Below are 19,676 nucleotides of genomic sequence, written 5' to 3'. Positions count from 1 at the left end.
CTCCCCCTGCTTGTCTTCCCTCTCTCACTGGCTGTCTCTATCTCTGTCGAATAAATAAATGAAATCTTTAAAAAAAAAATAAAATAAAATCTTAAAAAAAAATTGGAACGGACATTTCGCCAAATATTCTGGCTGGACTTTGGGATCCTACAGACCCGGGTTCAAATGCTGGCTTTGCCACTTTCAGGCTGTGTGACGTTAGATAGGTCCATTCACTTCACCTCTGTGAGCCTCGTTTTTCTCATCAGCAAATGGAGGAAACTTGTAACTAAATAGTGGAGAGTCGAGAAGATTAAACATACTATTCCTAACTTATTTAGATACTTAAGAAATGCCAGATGCCCTTTTCTTCCCTTTCAAACACAGATAGGTTTAGTTATCTCATTTCAAGCCTGGGAAAAGCCGACATTGTGATTAAGCAAGACAAAGAGGTTGAGACAGAGAAATGTGTCCAAAACAGGGCACTGGAGCTGCCACCCTTGGGGCTGCAGAGCAGAGATACGTGGGGTAGTCGGTGGAGACCGGAAACCGAAAGCAAGAACAATAGCATCAGAACAGGAAAACCAGAGGCTGCCCAAGCAAATCTCAGGCAGGGGTTGCACAGGCTTGTCACATGCCGTGTTTACACAGGTAGGAGGGGTCTTACCTATAGGGCAACCTGGCCCAGGCCAGCCTCCTGGAGAACAGGGGGCCTGGTGGAGACAGGGTAGCAGCAGCCCCCACCAGGCCCGAGGGAGATGTGTGCTGCGATGGTCCCTTGGAGGGGGCTAAAGCCATCTGGGGGCTGCTGAACCTACCACAGAAAAGCATACCCTTGAACCTGGGGAGTGGCCAAAAAGGACCAAGGGGCAAACCTGGCCTCCATGCGCAGTTCAGAAGTGGCTACTGACCGAAAGGAACATCACCGACCCTTAGGCCTCGTGTAAAACATCTTCCAAATCCACCCTTGAAAGACATTCCTCTGGGTGTGAGTGTCCAGAAGAGTTGGGCATCTCCAGGGCTTCAGCTTGGTTCGAGCTGGAAGCAGAATGGAAGGCAGGCTGCTCAGTCCCGGGGCCTTCCCACTGACTGGGAGCCTGGCGTTCAGCGACCCCACCCACAAAGGAGGGATCAAGCCAGCCAGGTGGGTCTGGAAGGGATGACAGATGTCTCAAAGGCATTAAGCCCCACCCCTCAACTCCATGGGCTTTGTGGAGCCTGACTCTTTGCTTCTTTTAATTCCTTTTTGCCGTCCTCCATGGTCTTTGTCTCCCCCAAAACCCCACAGATCCCCAGGACAGACTGTGACACCCTAAGCCCAGACTCACCTTCTCCCACTCCTGCTAGTCTTCTGGAAAATGGCCTACTAAAGACAAAAGGCTGCATTTCAGAGGTTCTCATGTCCTCGATACAGTGATGACATCTGCAGCTTTGAACTCGAGCCCCCCTGGAAATTTGCCCATGGCCCCAGGGACACCCCGGTAAGAATGACCCTACCGACCCCTCGGCCCTACTCCCTGAGGCTCTTGGATCTAGACACCTGTACACTTCCAGGTCATAGCTCACCCCTTCTGTGGCAGCAAATAGCCCCACCAGTCCCAAGTTTCTGGTCCTGCTCAAGAGGGGAGTGTCCCACACACGACTAAGAAAGACTTAGCTCATTCCCTATTCATTCATCAGCCCTGATCCCCAGTCTCAGGCTAACTGGTGGAGACAGACCAAGAAAAACTGCTCTGGGTATGGTGTCAGGCTTCTGTGCCATTGGGCACAGTGGAAGAAACGCTGACCAACCTGGGGGATGGGGAGTGGTTTGGGAAGCCTTGTAGGAAAAGGAGGCTTCGGACCTAAGTACAACATGCATCTATTAATCAGTCTTTCCCAGATAGAGAAGAGAGAAGGCATCACTGTCCAGGCCTGGTGAAATGAAAGTGCCCTGTTCTGGGAGGAGGCTGGAGCCTGGAGTCAGGGGAGAGAAGGGAGAAGGAAAGCAAAGGCAATGTGGAGCTGGAGGGGCTGGCTCGAGCCAGGCCGTGGCGACCTTCTCAGCCAGCTTCAAGCTGTTGAAATTCATCTTGAGGGAAATGGGGCCATTAAACGTTTTTAGTAAAAGGGAAGGGACTTCGCCTCCATGATCTTCCTCCCCAAAACCCATAACCCAAATCAAAGCATGAGAAAAATACCAGACAGAAAAAGACCACATTTGAGGAATATTTTACAAAATAACTAGTCAATACTCTTTTCCAAAACTGTCCAAGTCAGCAGAAACAAGTCTGAGAGACTGTCAGACCAGAGGTTAAGGAGACATGACAATTGTATGTGAAGGGGAATCCCAGAAGAGATTCTAGAACAGACAAGGGACATTGGGGAAAAATGAGTAAAACCCAAAGAAAGTGTGAGGTTTTGTTAATGGTAATAAAGCATATATCATACGGTGGAATATTATTGAACAATAAAAAAGTACAAAGTACTCTGTTATGTGTTACATGGATGATTCTCAAAAACTGGCTAAGTAGAAGTAGACATGGGAGACACAAGAGACCACATGTTCAGAAGTCCATTTGTACGGAATGGCCAGAATAGGCAACTCTACGTAGAGACAGGAAGTAAGATTAGTGGTTGCCAAGGGCTGGAGGATGAGGAGGGTGGGGAGGAAGGGGGAGAGACTGCTGGCGGGTGGGGTTTCTTCTAGGGTACACAAAGATGTTCTAAAATTGGATTGTAATGATGGCTGCACAACCCTATGAATCTACTAAAACACCCCCACTGAACTGTGCACTTCAAACGGGTGCGTTACATCTCCATAGGGCGGCTGGTAAAAATAGTCATGTTGGTGCCTTAGTTATAATGAAGGTACCACTGAAAGCCGCTAGTACGTGAAACTGGCGAGCTCACTGTACTATTTTGTACCTTTCTGTAAATCTACAAAACAACTGTAAAATATAAAAGGCTGAAGAAAAATTACATATGTACGTGCGTACACACAGACGTACACGTGCTGTTTTAAGAAAGGCAAGGGAGTTAAGTGCTGATGGGGCTTGAAATAGGGACAAGGCCACAGGGGGACAGGCTGAATGCCTCTATGGGGTATGTGAGTTTCCTGCTGGGGCTGTAACAAATAACCACAAATTTAGTGGCTTGAAAACACAAACTTTATCAGGATTCTAGAAGTCATAAGTCCACACTAGTTTTCACTGGGTTCAAATCCTCAGTAGGGCTGCCTTTGGTAGGGGCTCTGAGAAGTGTTTTCTTGCCTTCCCCAGCTTCCACGGGCCACTGCATTCCTTGGCATATGGGCCTGTCTTCCATCTTCAAAGCCAGCAGCTCTGTGTAACACCTTCACCTCCCTCTCCTTGACCCTCTTGACTGCCTTCACTTTGTAGGACCCTTGTGATGACACTTTGTAGGACCACCCACCTTTAGCAATCCAGAACCACCCCTCCAACTCATTGATTTAATCACACCTGCAAAGTCTCTTTTGCCACATAAGGTCCCATATTCACAAATTCTGTTGAGGATATGGACAGCTTTGGGGGACCATTATTCTGCCTACAGTGTCATTGGGGAGGTTGGGGCGCCTGGGTGGCTCAGTGGGTTAAGCATCCGACTCTCCATTTCAGTTCAGGTCATAAGCTCAGGGTGCCGAGATCAAGCCCCATGTCAGGCTCTGCATCAGCCTCCATACTGGGTGTGGAGCCTGCTTAAGATTCTCTCTCCTCCCTTCGCCCCTCCCTGCCCAGCTCTCTCAAAAATTTGGAAAAAACAAAAACAAAATGGTGAACACAGGAGGATGCTGTGAGGGGAAGATAGGGTCGGCTCTGGATAGGTGGAGCCTGAGGTGGCCTTGGCCTTCATCTATTCACCAAACACTAAACACCTCCCCCACCAGTCACTGGGGCTCTAAAGGGGAGCGCTGTGTTGCTTCTTACTTCTGAACGTCTCTGAAATCAGGGTGCACCTTTTAATCAATGACATCTTGTAAATGTAATTGGCAAGGGTATCTCTCTTAAGGACATAGAAAAGACTTGTTAAGAGGCAATGAACACCAAGTCTGGGCTGGCACTAGCACGGACCCGATTATTACAGAAGCTGGAGCCCTCACTGGGGCACCAAGTATCCCTGGCCTGTCCTCGTCTTCCTGCTTCCCAGCCTGGCTCCTTCCACCCAGGGCTCTGGTGCTCAGCAAGCCCGCACCAAACTCCAGCAGAGCCCCGGCCACACGGGCTCAGCTCTGCCACTGCCGCGGCAATCCGGGGAGTGGCCCCTTGTTCCAGGCACACCCGAGTCACGGCAGTTATGCCCGGTGTGGTTCTCCACCTGTCCGCACACTGGAATCACCGGGGAGATTTCAGAAGCCCCAGCCACCAAGCCGCTACTTAGACCAATTCATTTAGAATCCGAGGAATCATTTTACAGCTCCCCCGAGACTCCAATGAGCAGCTGAGGTAGAAAAGTGGAGGGCTCAACCTCATTTGGTACAAGAGAGAAGAGGCATAAGGCAGCCCTGGGGAGAGGTGGGAGGTGTTATGCCCAATTATACCTGCCTGTCTCCCTCTCAACCCCACTCCCCAGAATCTCAATTCCTGGAAGGGGATCAGCCCCCTAGTTAACACTCAGTTCCTTCAAGGTACTAGCCCCATACCAGGCACACTGGGGGAGCCCAGGAAATGGAAGCTTCAGGGCCTCAAAGGTACCAAGAAAGGTCTGGGAAAGAAGCCCCTTGGGTCTGGGCCAGCCCTCTGCTTCGCTGTGCAAGCTCCAGGGAGGCACTGCCCCTCTTTGTGTCCGTTCAATGGTTGGCCCAGGTGGCCTTGAAGGGCCTTGAGTTTGCCCTTCCCCTAAGGAGCCTGAGACCCCTGGGGAGCCAATGGATACCAGGCTTCCTACTCACCCCCAACAGACGTCCTAGCCCTTCGAGGCCTAAAATCTCCACTTCTGGTGCTCTATCTTTTACTGGCCGCAAAGACAGACGCTGGGGTTCTAAAAGCCGAAGCCTAAGAACAGCAAAACAGGAAGCCTGCTCCGAGAATACTGGAGAACAGCACGTGAGCAAAGGGATTTTTTACATGGTGAGCACAGTGAAGGTGGGGCCGCCACAGGCCACCTGGGAACCCTGGCTCTGCCCCAGGAGTGGTACACAAAGGTGAGGTGGTTCAAGTGACCAGAAACTCCCAAGAAGGGACTTCATGAGGAAACACTCATGAGGCGAGTCCAAAGGGGCTACGAAGGGCCTTGGCTTCTGGCCATCAGCACAGCCAAGGCCCTGATATACAACTAAAGGCTTTTATTGGGAAAGGAAAATTGACTGAAAAATGGCCCCCAAAATCCTCACTGCCTGAGGCAGCTGGGGCCTCCTCCAGAGAGTCCAGGAAAGAAGGGGACACCAAACTGGGCCCTCGGCAGGCTCAGGTGTAGAGGTCAAAGTCAATGCGTTTGGAGTTGTAGAACTGTCCACCGGGAGGGTCCAGCTTCCGGCAATAAACACCATCTGCGAAGTAGCCTTCGTTCACCCAGGTCTGCAGGAAAAGAGAGCAGAGCTGGGAAAGGACTGATATGGGGGGTGGGGAGCAGCAGGAGAAGGAAGGAGGAAGGGGCTTACCTGCATCTGGGTGCTGGTGAAGGGCCCGTAAAGCTCAGCATCTCCCGTGTTCTCCCACTTATACTCCCACATCACGTCCACCAGACCATCTCCCGGCAACTCTGCTTCTAAAACAACAGGCAAAGCCATCTGGGCCTCAAGTGCCCTGCCCCCTGCCCCCCTGACGCCTCCTCTGCCTTCCAATCTTACCTCCCCTCTGGGTAGGGGTTGGAGTCTCCAGCTCCCCCTCTGCCACTTCCTCAGCAAACATGTCCAGAGAGGGTGGGGGCGTGGGTTCAGGGGGTCCCTGGGTCCGGGACCCCAACCCCTTCAGCCGCATGGCTAACCGTTCCCTTGTCTCCTGATATACACCAAGGTTGCCCCGGGCCACCATCTGGTCAGCCAACCCGGAGAGCCGATCTAAGCGCTGGGGGGAACTAGGCCGCCCAGCCCCCTTGCTGCCCCCTTTGCCGCCTCCTCCTCGGGCCCCCAGACGCCTCAGTGCCCCAGCCACTGTCTCTCTTGGCAATAGCAGCTCCAGAAGGCCCTCCAGGAGAGCTTGGGCACTCATTGGGGTCTGGCCCAGGCTGTCCTCTTCCTCTGAGTCAGACGGCGGGTGCTGATCAGGTGGCCGCTCCCTGATCTTCACCTATGATATGAAAACAAGGGGGGTGTTATCTCCAACAAACTGTGAGCAGGGCCCAAGCCCAGCACTTATTGCCTCCAGGCCCCCGGCCCTGTCAACCCGTGGGCCACACCCAGTCAATGTTGTCCAGCCAGCTGTCTCGGATCTGAGCATCCCGGTTCAGGAAGTAGTTGCCATCGGCATCAAAGTGGCCTTCCTCCATCTCCTCCTGCAGGTTGAAGGGTGTGATCCGCACACCTCCCTCACTGGGGAGTGTGGCTGCTTCCTGACCTGCACCAAAGACACAGGTGTCCCACGCTGAGCAAGCGAAAAGAGACAAAGCCTTCCTTGCCCCACATCCCCTGAAGCGCTATCTGTTCCTCCAGCAGCATCAGTTCTTGAGTTTAGCTCACCTTCCACATCCTCTGAGGCCAGGATGTCATATTTGCGGGACCCCTCATCATCATCGTCCTCCTCATCGCTGTCCAAAGAGTGTTTGCCTTTGAAGCGGCTCCCAGGACCCCCTGCCCCAGTCACAGGATCCACCAGCTGTGAGGAGGAGCCAGCAAGTTGAGAGAGACACGTTACTATCTATTTCTCAAAGTACCCTAGGTAGGTTTTTCTTCAAAGCTTTCTCTGACTGAAAATTCTCCAAACCCATTTCCCAGAGAACATGGAAAAGCTAGCCCTTTTACCCGTTCTTCGTCCCCACCAGTTTTCTTTCTCTTCTAACTTCTAGTTCCCTTTCCCTCCCCTCACTCCTCCCCACAATGCAGGAGTCTGGCCCCCTCACCTTCTTCTTGGGGACACTGATTTCATCCTCATCATCCTCATCTCCCACGCCTTGGAAAGTCACTTTCCTCTTTGGCATGACTGCACAGAGGGGCCTTCCCCAAGCTGAGCCGAGGTGAAAGGGTGCAGGTTAAGGGAACTGGGCGAGGCTACTCACCGCCGAAGGGCCCCCAACACAACAAATAATCACCTGGTACGCACTAGATCCAGCTTGGGAGGAGAGGGAGCACAGAATCAGGGGCCGAAAGGAAAGCTGGCAGCCAGGAGGCCCCCGGGGCTTGGTTTGGTCCAAAAGAGTTGCTGGAGACCGGCCGGAGAGGCGGACGCGCGGAGGGGCTTCCCACGGGCAACCCCCACCCTTGACGAAAGGAGACAGGTTCCCCCCACAGGCACCCCCCATTCTTGGCCCCCGCAGTCCTGGGTGCGACGGGGCTCCGCTGTTTGACACCCGCTCCTACACCACCAGCTCCCTCAGAGCCCGCGGGGCCCGGGCGGACCCAGGACCTGGCCTTCGGGCCGCCCCCCTCCTCCTCGCGCCGAACTCCCAACTCCGCGGGGTAACCCCCAACTGTCTTGGGTTAAGTATACAAATCAGAGGGGCGGCAGAACCGCGAGGATTCGAGGAGCCCCACCCGCGCGCGCTCACCTAAGGATCCACAGGAGGTGGAGAAGAAAGAAAAAGAGAGGTTTTCACCCGGGCTACGTCCGGGGCACCGGCCGCCATCACCCGGAAGAGAACTGCGGCAGGCGCCAGAGAAAGCCGGAAGTGGCTTCACTCAAGTCAGAGGACTAAGTGGAGAAACGGGCGGATGTGCGCACTGAGCGGGGAAGACCACCCCGCCCTTGCCAGAATGACGTGAGCAGTGTGGGGCGACAATGGCGAGAACAGGGGACGTATGAACACCTAGACCCTGATCAGATGAGAGGGGTGGCCGTATGCGGTTTCGACTCCCTCGTATAGCAGTTAGAGGCTCTGGGGAGAAAGTGGAGCGCAGTCTACTTAAAGGGGAGCCCAGGACCGTGATGGAGGACCAAAGTGGGACAGTGGGTTTCGGCCTGTTTCCCTTTCCAGGGTTGAGTCACCCTTCCCCAGGGTTGGCCAAGAGCTTTTTGCCCCTCACCATCTCCTTGGGAATCCTGCCTTTCCACTCAGGGTCCAGTTCTGTCCACTTCTAGGTGCGGCCTTGCTCTTCCCCTCCGAGGGGAGGCCGCGGATGGCTCTGGAGGCATTCGCCGAACCCAGCTCTCTTTAGGACCCAGGGGAAGTCACTTATCCCACGCCTATCCCCTGGGCTAGTTCCTGGTTTCTGAGGTGGCAAGAGCCATCACCGGAAAGGTGACGGTGATACCCGTGCCCAGTACCCAGGCCAGAAGTCTCTTGTGCCCTGATCTCAGGTAGGCCTGGAAAGGGGCAACAGTGCCTCTCTCGAACCACAGCAGCAGGCAAATAGGGGCCCAGGCCGGTGGTCCCTGCCCTGGGTCTGTAAACTGGCACAAGGGGCAGAGCTGGTGGTGGGAGGTGTGGGTCCCAGTGCTGTGGGGGCAAGACCTCTACCTCTTGAGGTCAGTGTCTTAAATCCCACTGGACTTAGGACCATCCCTCCTCTCTCCTGCCCCCAGGGTTTGCTCCCAGATTGGACTACCATGAAACTGCACCAAAAATCCGTGCTCAGTTTCTTCCGTGGATGCAGAACACAGGCTCCAGACCGGGAGGGCATCTTGCTAAAGAAGGGAGCCCGAAATACCAGCTATCAACGCCGCTGGTTCATCCTCCGGGGAAACCTCCTCTTCTACCTGGAGAACCAGGCAGACCACACACCCCTGGGCCTCATTCTCTTGGAAAACTGTCAGGTGGAGCCACGCCTTGGGGCCACAGAACCCTATGCCTTTACCATCCTGACCTCCAGGGTTGAGGGCACAGGTGGGCGTGCCTACAAACTGGCAGCAGAAAACCAGGAAGAGCTGGAAGCCTGGCTGTGGGCGCTGGCTGGGGCGAGCTGGAGGCAGCTGGTGGTGCTACTACCCCCCCTGGAGGCCCAGTACCGGGAGCTGTGCCAGGCAGCTGGCCAAGAGCCCAGCTCGCCCCCAGAGGTCGGTGGCTTCCTAGCCGCCCTCCGTACCCCCTCCAGCTTCCAGGAGTTACACGAGCACTTTGGGAAGGAGATCCGGGTGCTGCAGGTGGTACGTAGAAGGCCCCAGGCCAGGGACAGTGGAAGGAGCAGATCCCCGGCAGAGGAGGAGCAGGAGCTCAGCAGTTGTTGATGAGTGACTGAAAGATGGACCAAAGGCCAAAAGGTACCTACCTGCCAAGACCAGCCAGCTGCTTCAGTAAACACCCAGATGCCGGCCTGCTCCATTGTTTCCCACCCCCTGCCCAGTCCTTATTCTAACCCCATCATCAAATAACAAAGCAGGAGACAGGCCCAGGTACAACAGCAAGTTCTTTTCTGATTCTTCAAAGCGCCGCACAGGGTGGGAATAGAGACAGAAGAGAATGTAAACATTGGGTTCCACCTCCTGGAGCTCAAGGGAACACCCCTTCCCCAGATAGGGACTGGAGGGGAAACAAGGTGAAAGATAGGGACCCTGGTGGAGACAAAGCAGGAGAAGCCTGAGAATACACAGGAAGATGGGTGAAGAGGAAAGACAGCAAGGAGGATGGCAGGTGGGGAGAGGGGGGACATTTCCTGTTCCAGTGCATGTCCCCTTAAATAAACGAGTGCAAGAACATTGTGGAAGGAGAACTGAAGGACAGAAGATAGAGCGAACACCCCCACCCTGGACCCACCAGGTCCTCTGTACATAATTACAACACAGAGATGTCCAGAAGTAGAGTGAGGAGAGCCTTGGCCCCCAGGCAGGAAGAGGGGAAGACCGGCAGAGCTGAAGAAGGGAAAAAGGAACCCAGCTCCACTCATGGATAAGGGGAGCAACTGGTGTAAGAATCTGAAAACTGCTGATTCCCATCGCCGAGTCACCCCTGAGGTGACAAAAGGCCAATCAGGACTGCACCTGGGCAGGACCCCAGAGGGAATTGGGGCAGGAGTGACAGAGACCCCAGCTGGGCCTAACTGGAGGTGAGAGGCTCCACACTTGTTCACGGCTGCCCCAAGGAAGGCAGCTGCCCCGTGCACTCACTGTCCCAGCTGCATAGGGATCAGCAGCTGGCAAGGAGTTGGGGAGCCAAACCGCTTTCCCCAGAAAGAGTGACAGCCTGCCCAAGAAGTTGGGGCAGCACCCCAGGCCAGGCCTACTCTTGACTGAGGAAAAAAGAGGGAGGCCATGCAGTCCAGCCCCGAGACAGAGGTCAGAAGTAAGCATCCTGCCGGGCCTCAGATGCCGAGGACCTGTCCCCACCATCCTGGGGGGCTGGGGGCCCATCTGCCTTTCGACGCAGCGAGAGCTTCCTGCCTTGGGCCTTCTTTTCCTGCTTCTGTCGTTCCTTCTCCTGCTTCTGTTGCTCCTTCTCCTGCTCTTTTTCCCACTTCTGCCGCTCCTTCTCTTGCTTTTCCCGTTCTTTCTCCTGTTTCTGCCGCTCCTTCTCACGTTCCTTTTCCTGTTTCTGCCGCTCCTTCTCCTGCCTTCGAGTCTCCTTGCTGGAACCCAGTGGGGTGCTGTTGCCAGTAGGCGAAGGAAGGGTTGGATGCAGTCCCTCAGCGGTGACCACAGGCCCTGGGGCAGGCCCAACACTGGCCCTGCGGGCAGGAGGGGGTGGAGAGGGGGCCCCCCCAGCTGCCCGGGAACCTCGGCTCTTGAGGCCAGGGAGGCTAAGAAGGCTGGAGGAGGGACCCAGGGGTGGCTGCTGCCGTCGCCGCTCCTCATGGATGGCCCGGGAGCCGTGTAGTCGCCGAGAGGGCCGATACTGTAGCTCCCCCCGGGTTTCCCGCCACTTCTTGAGCTGGGCCGTGTTTTCTCGCTCAATCAGTGCTTCTGTCACCGGGAGGGTGGTCACCTAGACCAAGAAGGAATGGGTAGCAGAATGAAAGGGAGGGTGAAGGGCAGGGCGGGACGGGCTGAAGCAGGTGCAGGTGGACGCCGGCCGCGGCCTACCTCGTGCACCAGGAAGTCCTCCTGCATGCACTGCTGGGGCAGGTTGCGCAGCTGCTCCATGGTCTCGTACATGCCCTGGCAGGAGCGCAGCTTCTCCACCGAGCCCAGCGTGTGCCGCAGCAGCACCAGCGCCACCCGGAAGATGATCTTGACGCCTGCAAGGGCAGAGAAATGACAGCATGGGCGATCAGGGCTGGGATCGCAGCCCGTGCCATGTAGAAGGGCCTCACAGGCCCTATCCCTGTCTTACTGCCATCCTCACAGATGAGGAAACGGAGGCCCCACGGAGATGAGCTGCCATGGGTTTCAGGTTCCTGGGACGGAGAGTAGGCACCAGTTGATGGCAGAGCCAAGACCAGGCCCCAGTTTCTCCAGCCCCCGGACTGCATACAGGGAAGCCTAGGCCCCAGACGTACCTTCTGGCAGCAGGCCCCTCTGTGGCAGCCACCGTGGAAACCCCAGACCCCTCATGGCCTGAATGGCTCCAGAAGTACCTTCACAGAAGAACATATCCCAGACACGCAGCACTGACGCCCAGGGCAGGGTGCGGGCAAAGATGCACATGAACCACTCGGTCATGTAGAGCACGGGGTCGATGCGCTGCCGCCGCAGGTGCCGGTGTGCAAGAGGGGAGGCCCGGCGCAAGAGCGCGAAGAAGATTTCTCCGTCCAACTGAATGGCCTCCTGCAGGTGGGAGAAGCGGTGAGAAGAGGCCTTTGGTGACCCCCTTGGGGTAGCACTGTCCCTAGGAGGGGATCCTCATCTCGGTGGGAGAGGCCCAGAGCACAGAGACAAAAGGGCAGCAGGTGGGACAGGACAAGGACCTCCCTGCAGCCTTGGGTGCACCCAGCCTTCAGACACTCACCAGCCCTGCACTGTAGTAACCGGGGAGGTACTTGTCGCAGATCTGCACCAGGCACCAAAAAGCTTGCTGAGGAGGGCAAGAACAACGGGGGAGGGATGGGACCTGAGAAACAGGGAGTAGAGTGCTCCCCCATCACCACCGTAGGCCAAGGTCCTCCCAGGCCCTCCCCAACCAGGACCGGGGTATGCGGACCTCAGCAGGCATGTGCATGAGCAGCACGGCGGCCACTGGGGCCTGGGCCTGGCAGTAGCCCTCATCGGGCCGGTAGATCGTGTAGGCCTTCAGGATTCGGTACAGGTCCTGTTGCCTGTGGGTATTGGACAAGATCATGAGGGCAATCACAGGAGCTGGGGGCTCTCTGCCCCAAACTAAGCCTGCTCCCCCTAACCAACCCCCTTCCAGACCCCTCCTAGATCCAGTTCCAGATTAACCTCAGAGCTTCACCACCACACACCTCCACTGACGTTCCTGGTGCTGCCCATCAGGGTGAAGCGACAGACTCCAACCAGAGCCAAAGCATTCCAGGCTCAGCCTTCCACCCTTGCCTGCACACGCCACATGCTTCCTACCCGTTCCCCCACACCGGCTGTGCTCTCTCTCCCTCCTTCATCTGCCACCATGCCATATCCTTCAAGGTCACTTTCTTCGGACGCTTTCACTGCCTGCAGCAACAGCCCTCCTGTCGCACTGTCTGAATGCTTTTAGCGCCCCGGAGCAGGGGCTCCCCCGGGGCAGGGCCCGCCTCATCTGCCTCACTGGATTGAATCAGGTCCCCACCACCATGTCCTGGGCCCTGGTTCTTGGTGGGCCCTGGTTCTTGGTGAAGGCTGGGGAAGCCAGCTGTGCCTCAGACCTTTCTCTTGTCTCTGCATCCAAAAGAATAAAAGCTCTGCCCTAGAACTGCACCTCTTTCTGGAGGCTGCCCCATGTCTGGAAATTCCATTTCCCACATTGGAAAAGAGAGCCCTTCATCACTCCCCATGGCTAATCACCACATCTTCTCAACACTACCTCTTGAATTTCATTCAGGCCTGTTCCTTTTCTCTGCCTCCACAGCCATTCCATAGCTCAGACCTTCATTTCTTACCCAGAAAAAAGTAAAATGACCCCCTCTATCTGAAAATGCAGTCACTGAAGTGTGATCTGCACTTGTGCTTTATCTGCATACCTCCCCGCTTTTTTTCACTTAATATGTTTTCTCCACTTTGCAACAGCATCCATGAAATGTCAGGTTGGATGCACTAGTTATTTTACCCAATGCCTATTAAAGTAGACAGGTAATTCCCACAAGCTCCCATGCTTCATTCACCTACCTACATGCATGTGTCCCTGCTTCCTCCCCCGTTGCTGTGGGTGAAACGTCTGTGGTCCTCGCCAAACACAGCCTTTCCACTTGGGCACGGCACCCCATCCGCTCTCACCTCACGGGCCATCACCCCGGCAAGCCTCCCACCTCTCCTGCATCATCAGTTTTTCTCTCCCTACTAGATCATTCCCATTGGCATACCAACATCTGTTCTTTCCTCTTGCTTAAAAAAACAGTCTCTTGACCACCTCCCTTCCCCCTCCAAGCACCACACCATTTCTCTCCTTACCTACTCAGCAAAACTTCAGGGTACAGGCTCGCTGTCATCAAGCTCTTCCCACCCATTCTGCAGTCAGGCTTCAACCCACTGCCCCGCGCAAAACTGCCCTCATCAAGGTCACCAGTGACCTCCACTGTGCTGAGTCCCGAGGTCAATCTGCAGACTTGACTTTACTTGACCCATCAGCAGTATTTCATACAGCTGGTCCTGAAACCCCTCTTCAATTTGCTTCCAGAAATCACACTGCCCTGGTTTCCCTTCTACCTCTCCAGCTTCGGCTTCTAGTCTCCCTTGCAGGTTCGTTCTCATCTTCCCATTCTTGAAACGCTGGAGCTGCTCAATCTTTGACCTTGCTGCTTTGATGACCTCACCCAGTCCCATGGGTGAGATTTAGTCCCACCTAGAGGCTGACAGTGCTCAATCTCCAGCTTACCTTCACTTTAAACTTCTCCCCAAATTCCAGACTTGCATGTAGCATACATCCAACTTATCTGACATCTTCATCTGGACATCCAATTAGTATTTCAAACCTCACATTCCAAAACTGAGCTCCTGATGTGCCCCTCTAACTTCCTTTTTCCCATTTTCCCCATCCATATCAGTACATAACAATTCCACTTTTCTAGTTTCTCAGGCCCCAAACCTTAAGAGTCAGCCTTAATTGCACTCTCGCTCTCGCTCACTCCTTCTCCCTCTCTCTCACACACTCCACATCTAATCCATTGGCAAATCCTTTTGGCTCTACCTTCAGAAATACCCAGAACCCAACCACTTCTCCCCATAGTTCCACGGCTACCATTCTGGTTTATCTATCATGGTCTCTCTCCAAGATTATGGAAATGGTCTCCTCACAGGTCTCTCTGCTTCTGTCCTTGTCTCCTTATAGTCTATTCTCAGCACAGCAGCCAGAATGATACTTTTAAAACACAAATCAGATCAGATCAATTGTAACCCCATCTCCATTCTCACTCTCTATTCCCCTTTCTTGCTTCAAACTCCTCTTTCATACTTACCACCATTTCACAGGCAACATACTTTTCCTTCTTTGTCTTATTTATGTATTGTCTATCCCCACTAAAATGTAATAAGCCCCATAAGGGCAGGAATTTTTGTCTCTTGTTAACTGCTGTCATCTTTGGCTAGACCAGTGCCTGGCAGATAGCAGGTATTAAGTATTTGCTGAAAAGATGAACCAACTGATGAAAAAAAGTCCACCTGAGAGCCACCTAATACCATCTTGCACACTACTAAGGACTGACAGATACACATCTCAGGGAAGCCGAGCATACAGAACAAAAGTACAAATGCCTTGGAACAGTTTTTAAAGGACTTTGGTGACCTGGCCCTAAACTACTTTTCCAGCCTCAGCTCTACCCAACCACACATCCCAGACAGAGCTTACATAACACTGGCCAGGAAAAACCTGCCTCCTGCTCTGCTCCCCTCTATCCTTCAAAACCCAGTTCAAATGCGACCTCTTCAATAAGTCGTAGTGCCTCCCCATCCCCCCTGCAGCAGCCCCCCAGCCCCAAGTCAGAATCTCCCTCCCAGGATGCTTCCTTCAATATGGCTGGACACTCAATCCATTAAGGACCACTCTCCTAGAAGCCCTAGAGAGCAAGAACTGCTTTCAACCCAGCCCTGTATCCACTTGGAGCCTTCTACCAATGTTTGCTGACTGACCCACGTGGTCAGGCCATCTTACCCATGCCCCCCTCGAGCAGCAAACATCTCATGGAAAGGGAACTGGCGGTGCAGGTCCTTCTCAATCACATCCAGCCACTTGGGGTCCCCAGGCGCCCGTTCCAGCTCCTGCAGCGGGACAGCAGGGATTATCTCAGGATCTGGGGGGACTGATGATACCCTTCACACCATGTCACAACCCCATACCCTGGACATACCTCAAACTTGCCAGGGTTCTGCTCCAGGAGTTCCTTGCTATTGGAAAGGTACTGCCAGGCCTTGGCTCTGAGGGAAGAGGGGATCCCCTTCCGGCAGCGCAGCTTCACCTAAGACAGAATGGCAGGCAGGCCAGCAGCTTCAGGGGCTGGCAGAGCCTCCAGGCTTTCCCCAGCAGTCCTCAGGCTTCCTGGCACACCCCTCACACATCCCATTGGCTTGACTCCACTGGACCTGGCCTGGCCGTCTATCTCTAAAGCTACTCCTCCCCCCAGGCCCAAGTACCACCTGCCCCCAATGTGGTCTAGAGAGCAAATACTAACATGGCTTCCCTGGAGCACATGAGCCCTCCCTGCCCCCTTCCCAACCTGTCCATCGCCCTGCCCACCACTCAGCCTTCCAAACCTTCTGGAAACGCCGTGACAGCCACTTATCCCAGTTACTGAACATCTCCAGCCATTTGAGCTCCCGCTGCCGAGCCACATCTACAGGAATGGAGCTCTCTCTGCAGGATGAAGGGAGCATGGAAGGGGTCAGTAGCAGTAGTGTACAACATGGATTGCTGGTGGAACTGAAGCAGGCTACCTCCCCTGTTTCGAAATGAGAGACTGGACGTAAAAGCATTTTGTGAGCTACCAAATATCAGGACATCTGGCCACTTAGCCATCTAAGTGCCTAGCTCATCACACTGAAAGGACTTCTCTTTGGAAGGAATCTCTGGTGTTCACATGTTGGATCTCTATACATGTTGGGTGTGTTCAAATCCTGCTTATGGCACATACAAGTTTGGGGAGAGGGTACAGACCCACTTTGCATTAGACCTGGGTCCAAGTTCTAACTTTACCACTTATTCATTGTGTGACCTTGGGCAAGTCACTGAATTCCTCTAGCCTCTATTTCCGCATTCGTAAGACGGAGAAGTTACAGGAGATAACAAATGTCAAGTGCTCAGTAATGGCAATTATTACCCATAAAATGAAACACAGAACCAATATATCTCTCTGCCTCCTTAGAAGGAACGGAGTTTCCTCCTATCAGACTCTTGATATCTCCCGGGCCATCTGCAATCCCCTCCACCTCCTTCTCCCTGAAATCACCCTAGATTCCCAAGCAAATGAAGTCTTCCTTGCACTGTTTGCCCATTGTTCTGTCACAGCCTCACACTCAAGATGCCCCATGAGTCTTGAAACAGTTACTTGTAGGAGCTAGTACCAGGAGGTGAGTGGAATGGAAGAAAGAGCTCGAGTTTCCAGACAGACCTGAGCTCAAATCCCAGTTCCACCCATTAGAAGCTGGGGAATCTTGGCAAGTGATAACCTGACTCTCTTCCTCTTCTATAAAAAAGGGATGTCACCACCTACATCACAAAGTTATGAGAGGGCTACTGGGAAACTACATAAAGGACTGGTAAATGGAAGGTCTCATTAAATACTAGTTTCTTTTGTCTTAGAAGCCCCTAAAACACCTCTCATTAATTTCTACCATAAGTCAGTTCCAAACTCTACTAAGGATCAGGAAGAATAAGATAATATCTTTCCTGCCCTCAAGAATGTCACAAGCTTGCAGGGGAGATAATTGCAATGTGGTATGGGAAATGCAATGATAAAAATGCACAGAAGAGGCACTGACTGGAGTAGGGGCAGTGGATATCAGAAAAGGCTTCCTGGAGGAGGAGACATCTGAGTTATAAGCCATGAAGGACTAAACAGAACACACTGAGACAAGAAGGGGGAGAAAGGCATTCCTGGCAGGTGGGAGTACAAAGGGGGAAAGACTACAATCCATTCAACAGGACCACAGTACTAAGTGCACAGTGAGGAGTGGTGAGACAAAAGACCAGAAAGGCTGGCAAAGCCAGATACTAAGGAGCCTATCTGCAGAATAAAGCATTTGAGACTTTATCCTGTGGCCAGTGGGGAGCCACTACAAGCTTTTAACGTAACGTGTGCCCCAGTCAGTCTTGCCTCAGAAGTATCCAACACAGAAGATAGATTTTAGGGGGACAAAATTACAAAGCATAGAAGTAGCAACCAGCACGGTGCCTGGCACACAAGAGGGGCTCACTAAAATCCAACTCAATCCAAGTTCCTTAGGGCAGCGTGGTACTGAGGAGAAAGTTGGTCACACAGATCCAGATGTGAGTGGGGCAATTCGCTCAACTGCTTCAATCCTGTTTCTTCGCCTATAAATTGGGTACGACAATGCCTCCTCCGCGCATGGGAAAATACCAAGGTCAAACTTCAGTTGCCTTCCTAAGACCAGAATGTTGGTGCTTAATCAAAGGTTCTCTGTTTTTTTGTTAGATTATAAAACAGGCTTAGAACATCCTCCCAAGTGTCCCCCCCAACCCCAGGCAGGTGCCTCCCACCCAACACACACACACACAATTAAATCCTACTCATTCTTCAGCATTCGGACCAGCCTCAGCTGACTTCAGAATGGGCAAAAGATCCCTTCCCTAGGTGCTCACAAAATCCTGTGATGATCTCAAGGCTAAACCTTACATATATCGAAACCAACTCTTAAAGTATTTGTTTCTCCCTCTAGATGATGGGCACCTTGAAACAACTATTTTATCCTAGTACCCAGGGCAAGGTCTGGCACCTGGGTGCTCAGGTGATGCTGTAGGTTGAACTGACCAGCAGGTTAAAAGGGTACAGGAATATTGCGCAGGATCCAGAGAGAGGGAAGGAAGAAGTCAGAGGCAATCGCACTCCTACATCAGGAGTGACTCAGGCCCCTGGAGGGAACTAGGAAAGAGTAAGCCGGGCTGGGGAGATGAGGAAATGGGGAAGAGGCCTCCCCCAACCCCTTTCCTTCAGTAAGAACACAAGACTGCCCTTCTCTGTTTTGCAGAGGAGCCTTGGCTTCAGGGTCTCCCCTCCATCAACCAGACTTCCCCCTCTCACCGCCCCATCAGACCTAGGGCTATGGGGGAGGGGAGACGCCTCCATCCCTCCCAGACTCCTTCCTCCTCAGGGACCAAAGAACTCTACCAGAACGCCTGCCCAGCCAGGTCTCCAGAATATCTGGCCCATAGCTGGAGTTTCACATCAAGGACCTGGGACGACCTTAGGTATCATATCATTCAACCTTTCACTTTATAGAGAAGGAAACCGAGGCACGGAAATAGGGAAGACACTAGCTCAAAGGCACACAACACACTAAAAGCAAAGCTCAAACCCACAACTCCTGACACCTGGTCTGAAACTCTAACATGAAAGTGCCATCAAAACCTCAGGATGCTCTAGGCACCACAGGGATCACCAAGAATCTCACTCCTGCTGGAGCCACTCCCCTGGAGCCTCAGAGGAGGCTGGGCTGCCGGAGTCTGGGCAAGGTGTATCATTTCCTCCTCCCCAACCTCTGCTTCCCTGAAGCAGTCCCACTGGGTGCCCACTGGGTACTCACAGGCTGCCCGAATACTGGCTGCCCCCAAGGAAGCCATACTTGTCCGTCTTGCGCAGGGCCAGCCCATTTATCTCTGAGTCTGAGCCCATGGAGCTCACATCATCTGCCAAGGATTCCAAGGTCCCAGACATGAGGCTTACGGAGTCCAAGTAGCTCAGAGTGTCCGGAGCCTGCCCTCGAGGCCCAGAGATGCCCGGTCCCAGGCTGGACGTGGAGCCTAGGTCCTGAGAGTTTTCAGCAGGCTCCGGAGCTGGGGTGACCGTCACGACAGCAACCAGAGCCTCACATGTCCCTGAAGGGCCTGGGCCCGGCCCTGAGGGGTCCTCAGGAGCCTGTGCAGTTGATGCTGATGTTGCCGCTGCAGCTCCATGTCCACTTGTCACCTGTCCTGCTGTCACTGCTGCAACCCGCGCAGTCACTCCTGAGGCAACTGTGGTCACCGGCTTGGGGGCAAGCGGGGGTTTGGCGGTCAGAGCCCCAGGAGCTGTTCTGGAAGGGGTCCTGGTGGGGGTCTCGGTGGGGGTACCTGGTCCAGGAGCGGGGGAGGTTCTAGCCTCCTCCGTCTTCGGAGAGTCTGCCCCGGGGTCCAAAGCCATGGACATCTCGGCTCCTGCCACTGCCCCAGGCACCGGCGGTTCTGAGCCAGGAGAGACCTGCGCCCTCGCGGCTTCGGGTGAGGCCTCCAGCGTCAGCACCACCACTGTGCTGCTCGTGACGGTCGAAGCTGGGGCCGCGGCCGCGGCCGAGGTCTGGGTGAGCCCCGGTACCCAGGCGGGCAGCGCCTCCCCGGGGGCCACCAGGGTGACCGGGGCCGATGTGGCCGTGGTCACTGGCGGCCCCGGAGCCACCACCACGACGGATCCGGCCCGGGAGCCGCGGGGAGGCGGCGAGGGG

At 54.2% G+C, this 19,676-nt stretch overlaps 3 protein-coding genes across 5 annotated transcripts; 1 reads left to right on the top strand and 2 right to left on the bottom strand.

The window, feature by feature from the left end:
- Nucleotides 1-4,909: 4,909 nt before the first annotated feature.
- Nucleotides 4,910-7,770, bottom strand: CD2BP2 (CD2 cytoplasmic tail binding protein 2). Of its 3 annotated transcripts, XM_011231765.3 has the most exons (8): nucleotides 7,618-7,744; nucleotides 7,162-7,181; nucleotides 6,973-7,076; nucleotides 6,593-6,728; nucleotides 6,313-6,470; nucleotides 5,765-6,203; nucleotides 5,576-5,682; nucleotides 4,910-5,492 (listed from the first exon to the last, which is right to left on the bottom strand). In XM_011231765.3, the coding sequence occupies exons 3-8, from the start codon at nucleotides 7,048-7,050 to the stop codon at nucleotides 5,382-5,384; spliced, it is 1,029 nt and encodes a 342-aa protein (XP_011230067.1). In that variant the 5' UTR covers nucleotides 7,051-7,076; nucleotides 7,162-7,181; nucleotides 7,618-7,744; the 3' UTR covers nucleotides 4,910-5,381. The 3 variants fall into 3 exon arrangements, with proteins under 3 accessions (XP_011230067.1, XP_002924816.1, XP_019661025.1); XM_002924770.4 differs by lacking the exon at nucleotides 7,162-7,181 and having other exon boundaries at nucleotides 7,618-7,770; XM_019805466.2 differs by lacking the exon at nucleotides 7,618-7,744 and having other exon boundaries at nucleotides 7,162-7,302.
- An 845-nt stretch (nucleotides 7,771-8,615) lies between these two features.
- LOC105240010 (sesquipedalian-1-like) lies at nucleotides 8,616-9,233 on the top strand. Its single transcript, XM_034669555.1, has one exon. The coding sequence runs from the start codon at nucleotides 8,616-8,618 to the stop codon at nucleotides 9,231-9,233; it is 618 nt and encodes a 205-aa protein (XP_034525446.1).
- Nucleotides 9,234-9,394: 161 nt separating this feature from the next.
- Nucleotides 9,395-19,675, bottom strand: TBC1D10B (TBC1 domain family member 10B; the record flags this gene model as incomplete). Its single annotated transcript, XM_011231776.3, has 9 exons — nucleotides 9,395-10,923; nucleotides 11,022-11,176; nucleotides 11,516-11,705; nucleotides 11,887-11,952; nucleotides 12,079-12,193; nucleotides 15,178-15,284; nucleotides 15,374-15,481; nucleotides 15,777-15,876; nucleotides 18,783-19,675. Coding segments are annotated over 9 exons (2,379 nt in total), but the record flags the coding sequence as incomplete, so codon positions are not given.
- Between the last annotated feature and the right edge of the window lies 1 nt (nucleotide 19,676).

Source organism: Ailuropoda melanoleuca, chromosome 10 (genome assembly GCF_002007445.2).
Source record: "Ailuropoda melanoleuca isolate Jingjing chromosome 10, ASM200744v2, whole genome shotgun sequence".
Lineage (NCBI taxonomy): Eukaryota > Metazoa > Chordata > Mammalia > Carnivora > Ursidae > Ailuropoda > Ailuropoda melanoleuca.
Note: the sequence above shows the minus strand (reverse complement) of the source record. Positions and strands in the feature narration are given on the sequence as shown.

Excerpts from the sequence above, each read along its gene's own strand:
- CD2BP2 (XM_002924770.4), bottom strand. The coding sequence starts at position 7,050 with ATGCCAAAGAGGAAAGTGACTTTCCAAGGCGTGGGAGATGAGGATGAT. Across the intron at positions 5,683-5,764 it reads AACCCCTACCCAGAGGGGAG|AAGCAGAGTTGCCGGGAGAT; the intron begins GTAAGATTGGAA and ends CTGTTGTTTTAG. Across the intron at positions 5,493-5,575 it reads TCACCAGCACCCAGATGCAG|ACCTGGGTGAACGAAGGCTA; the intron begins GTAAGCCCCTTC and ends CTTTTCCTGCAG.
- LOC105240010 (XM_034669555.1), top strand. The coding sequence starts at position 8,616 with ATGAAACTGCACCAAAAATCCGTGCTCAGTTTCTTCCGTGGATGCAGA.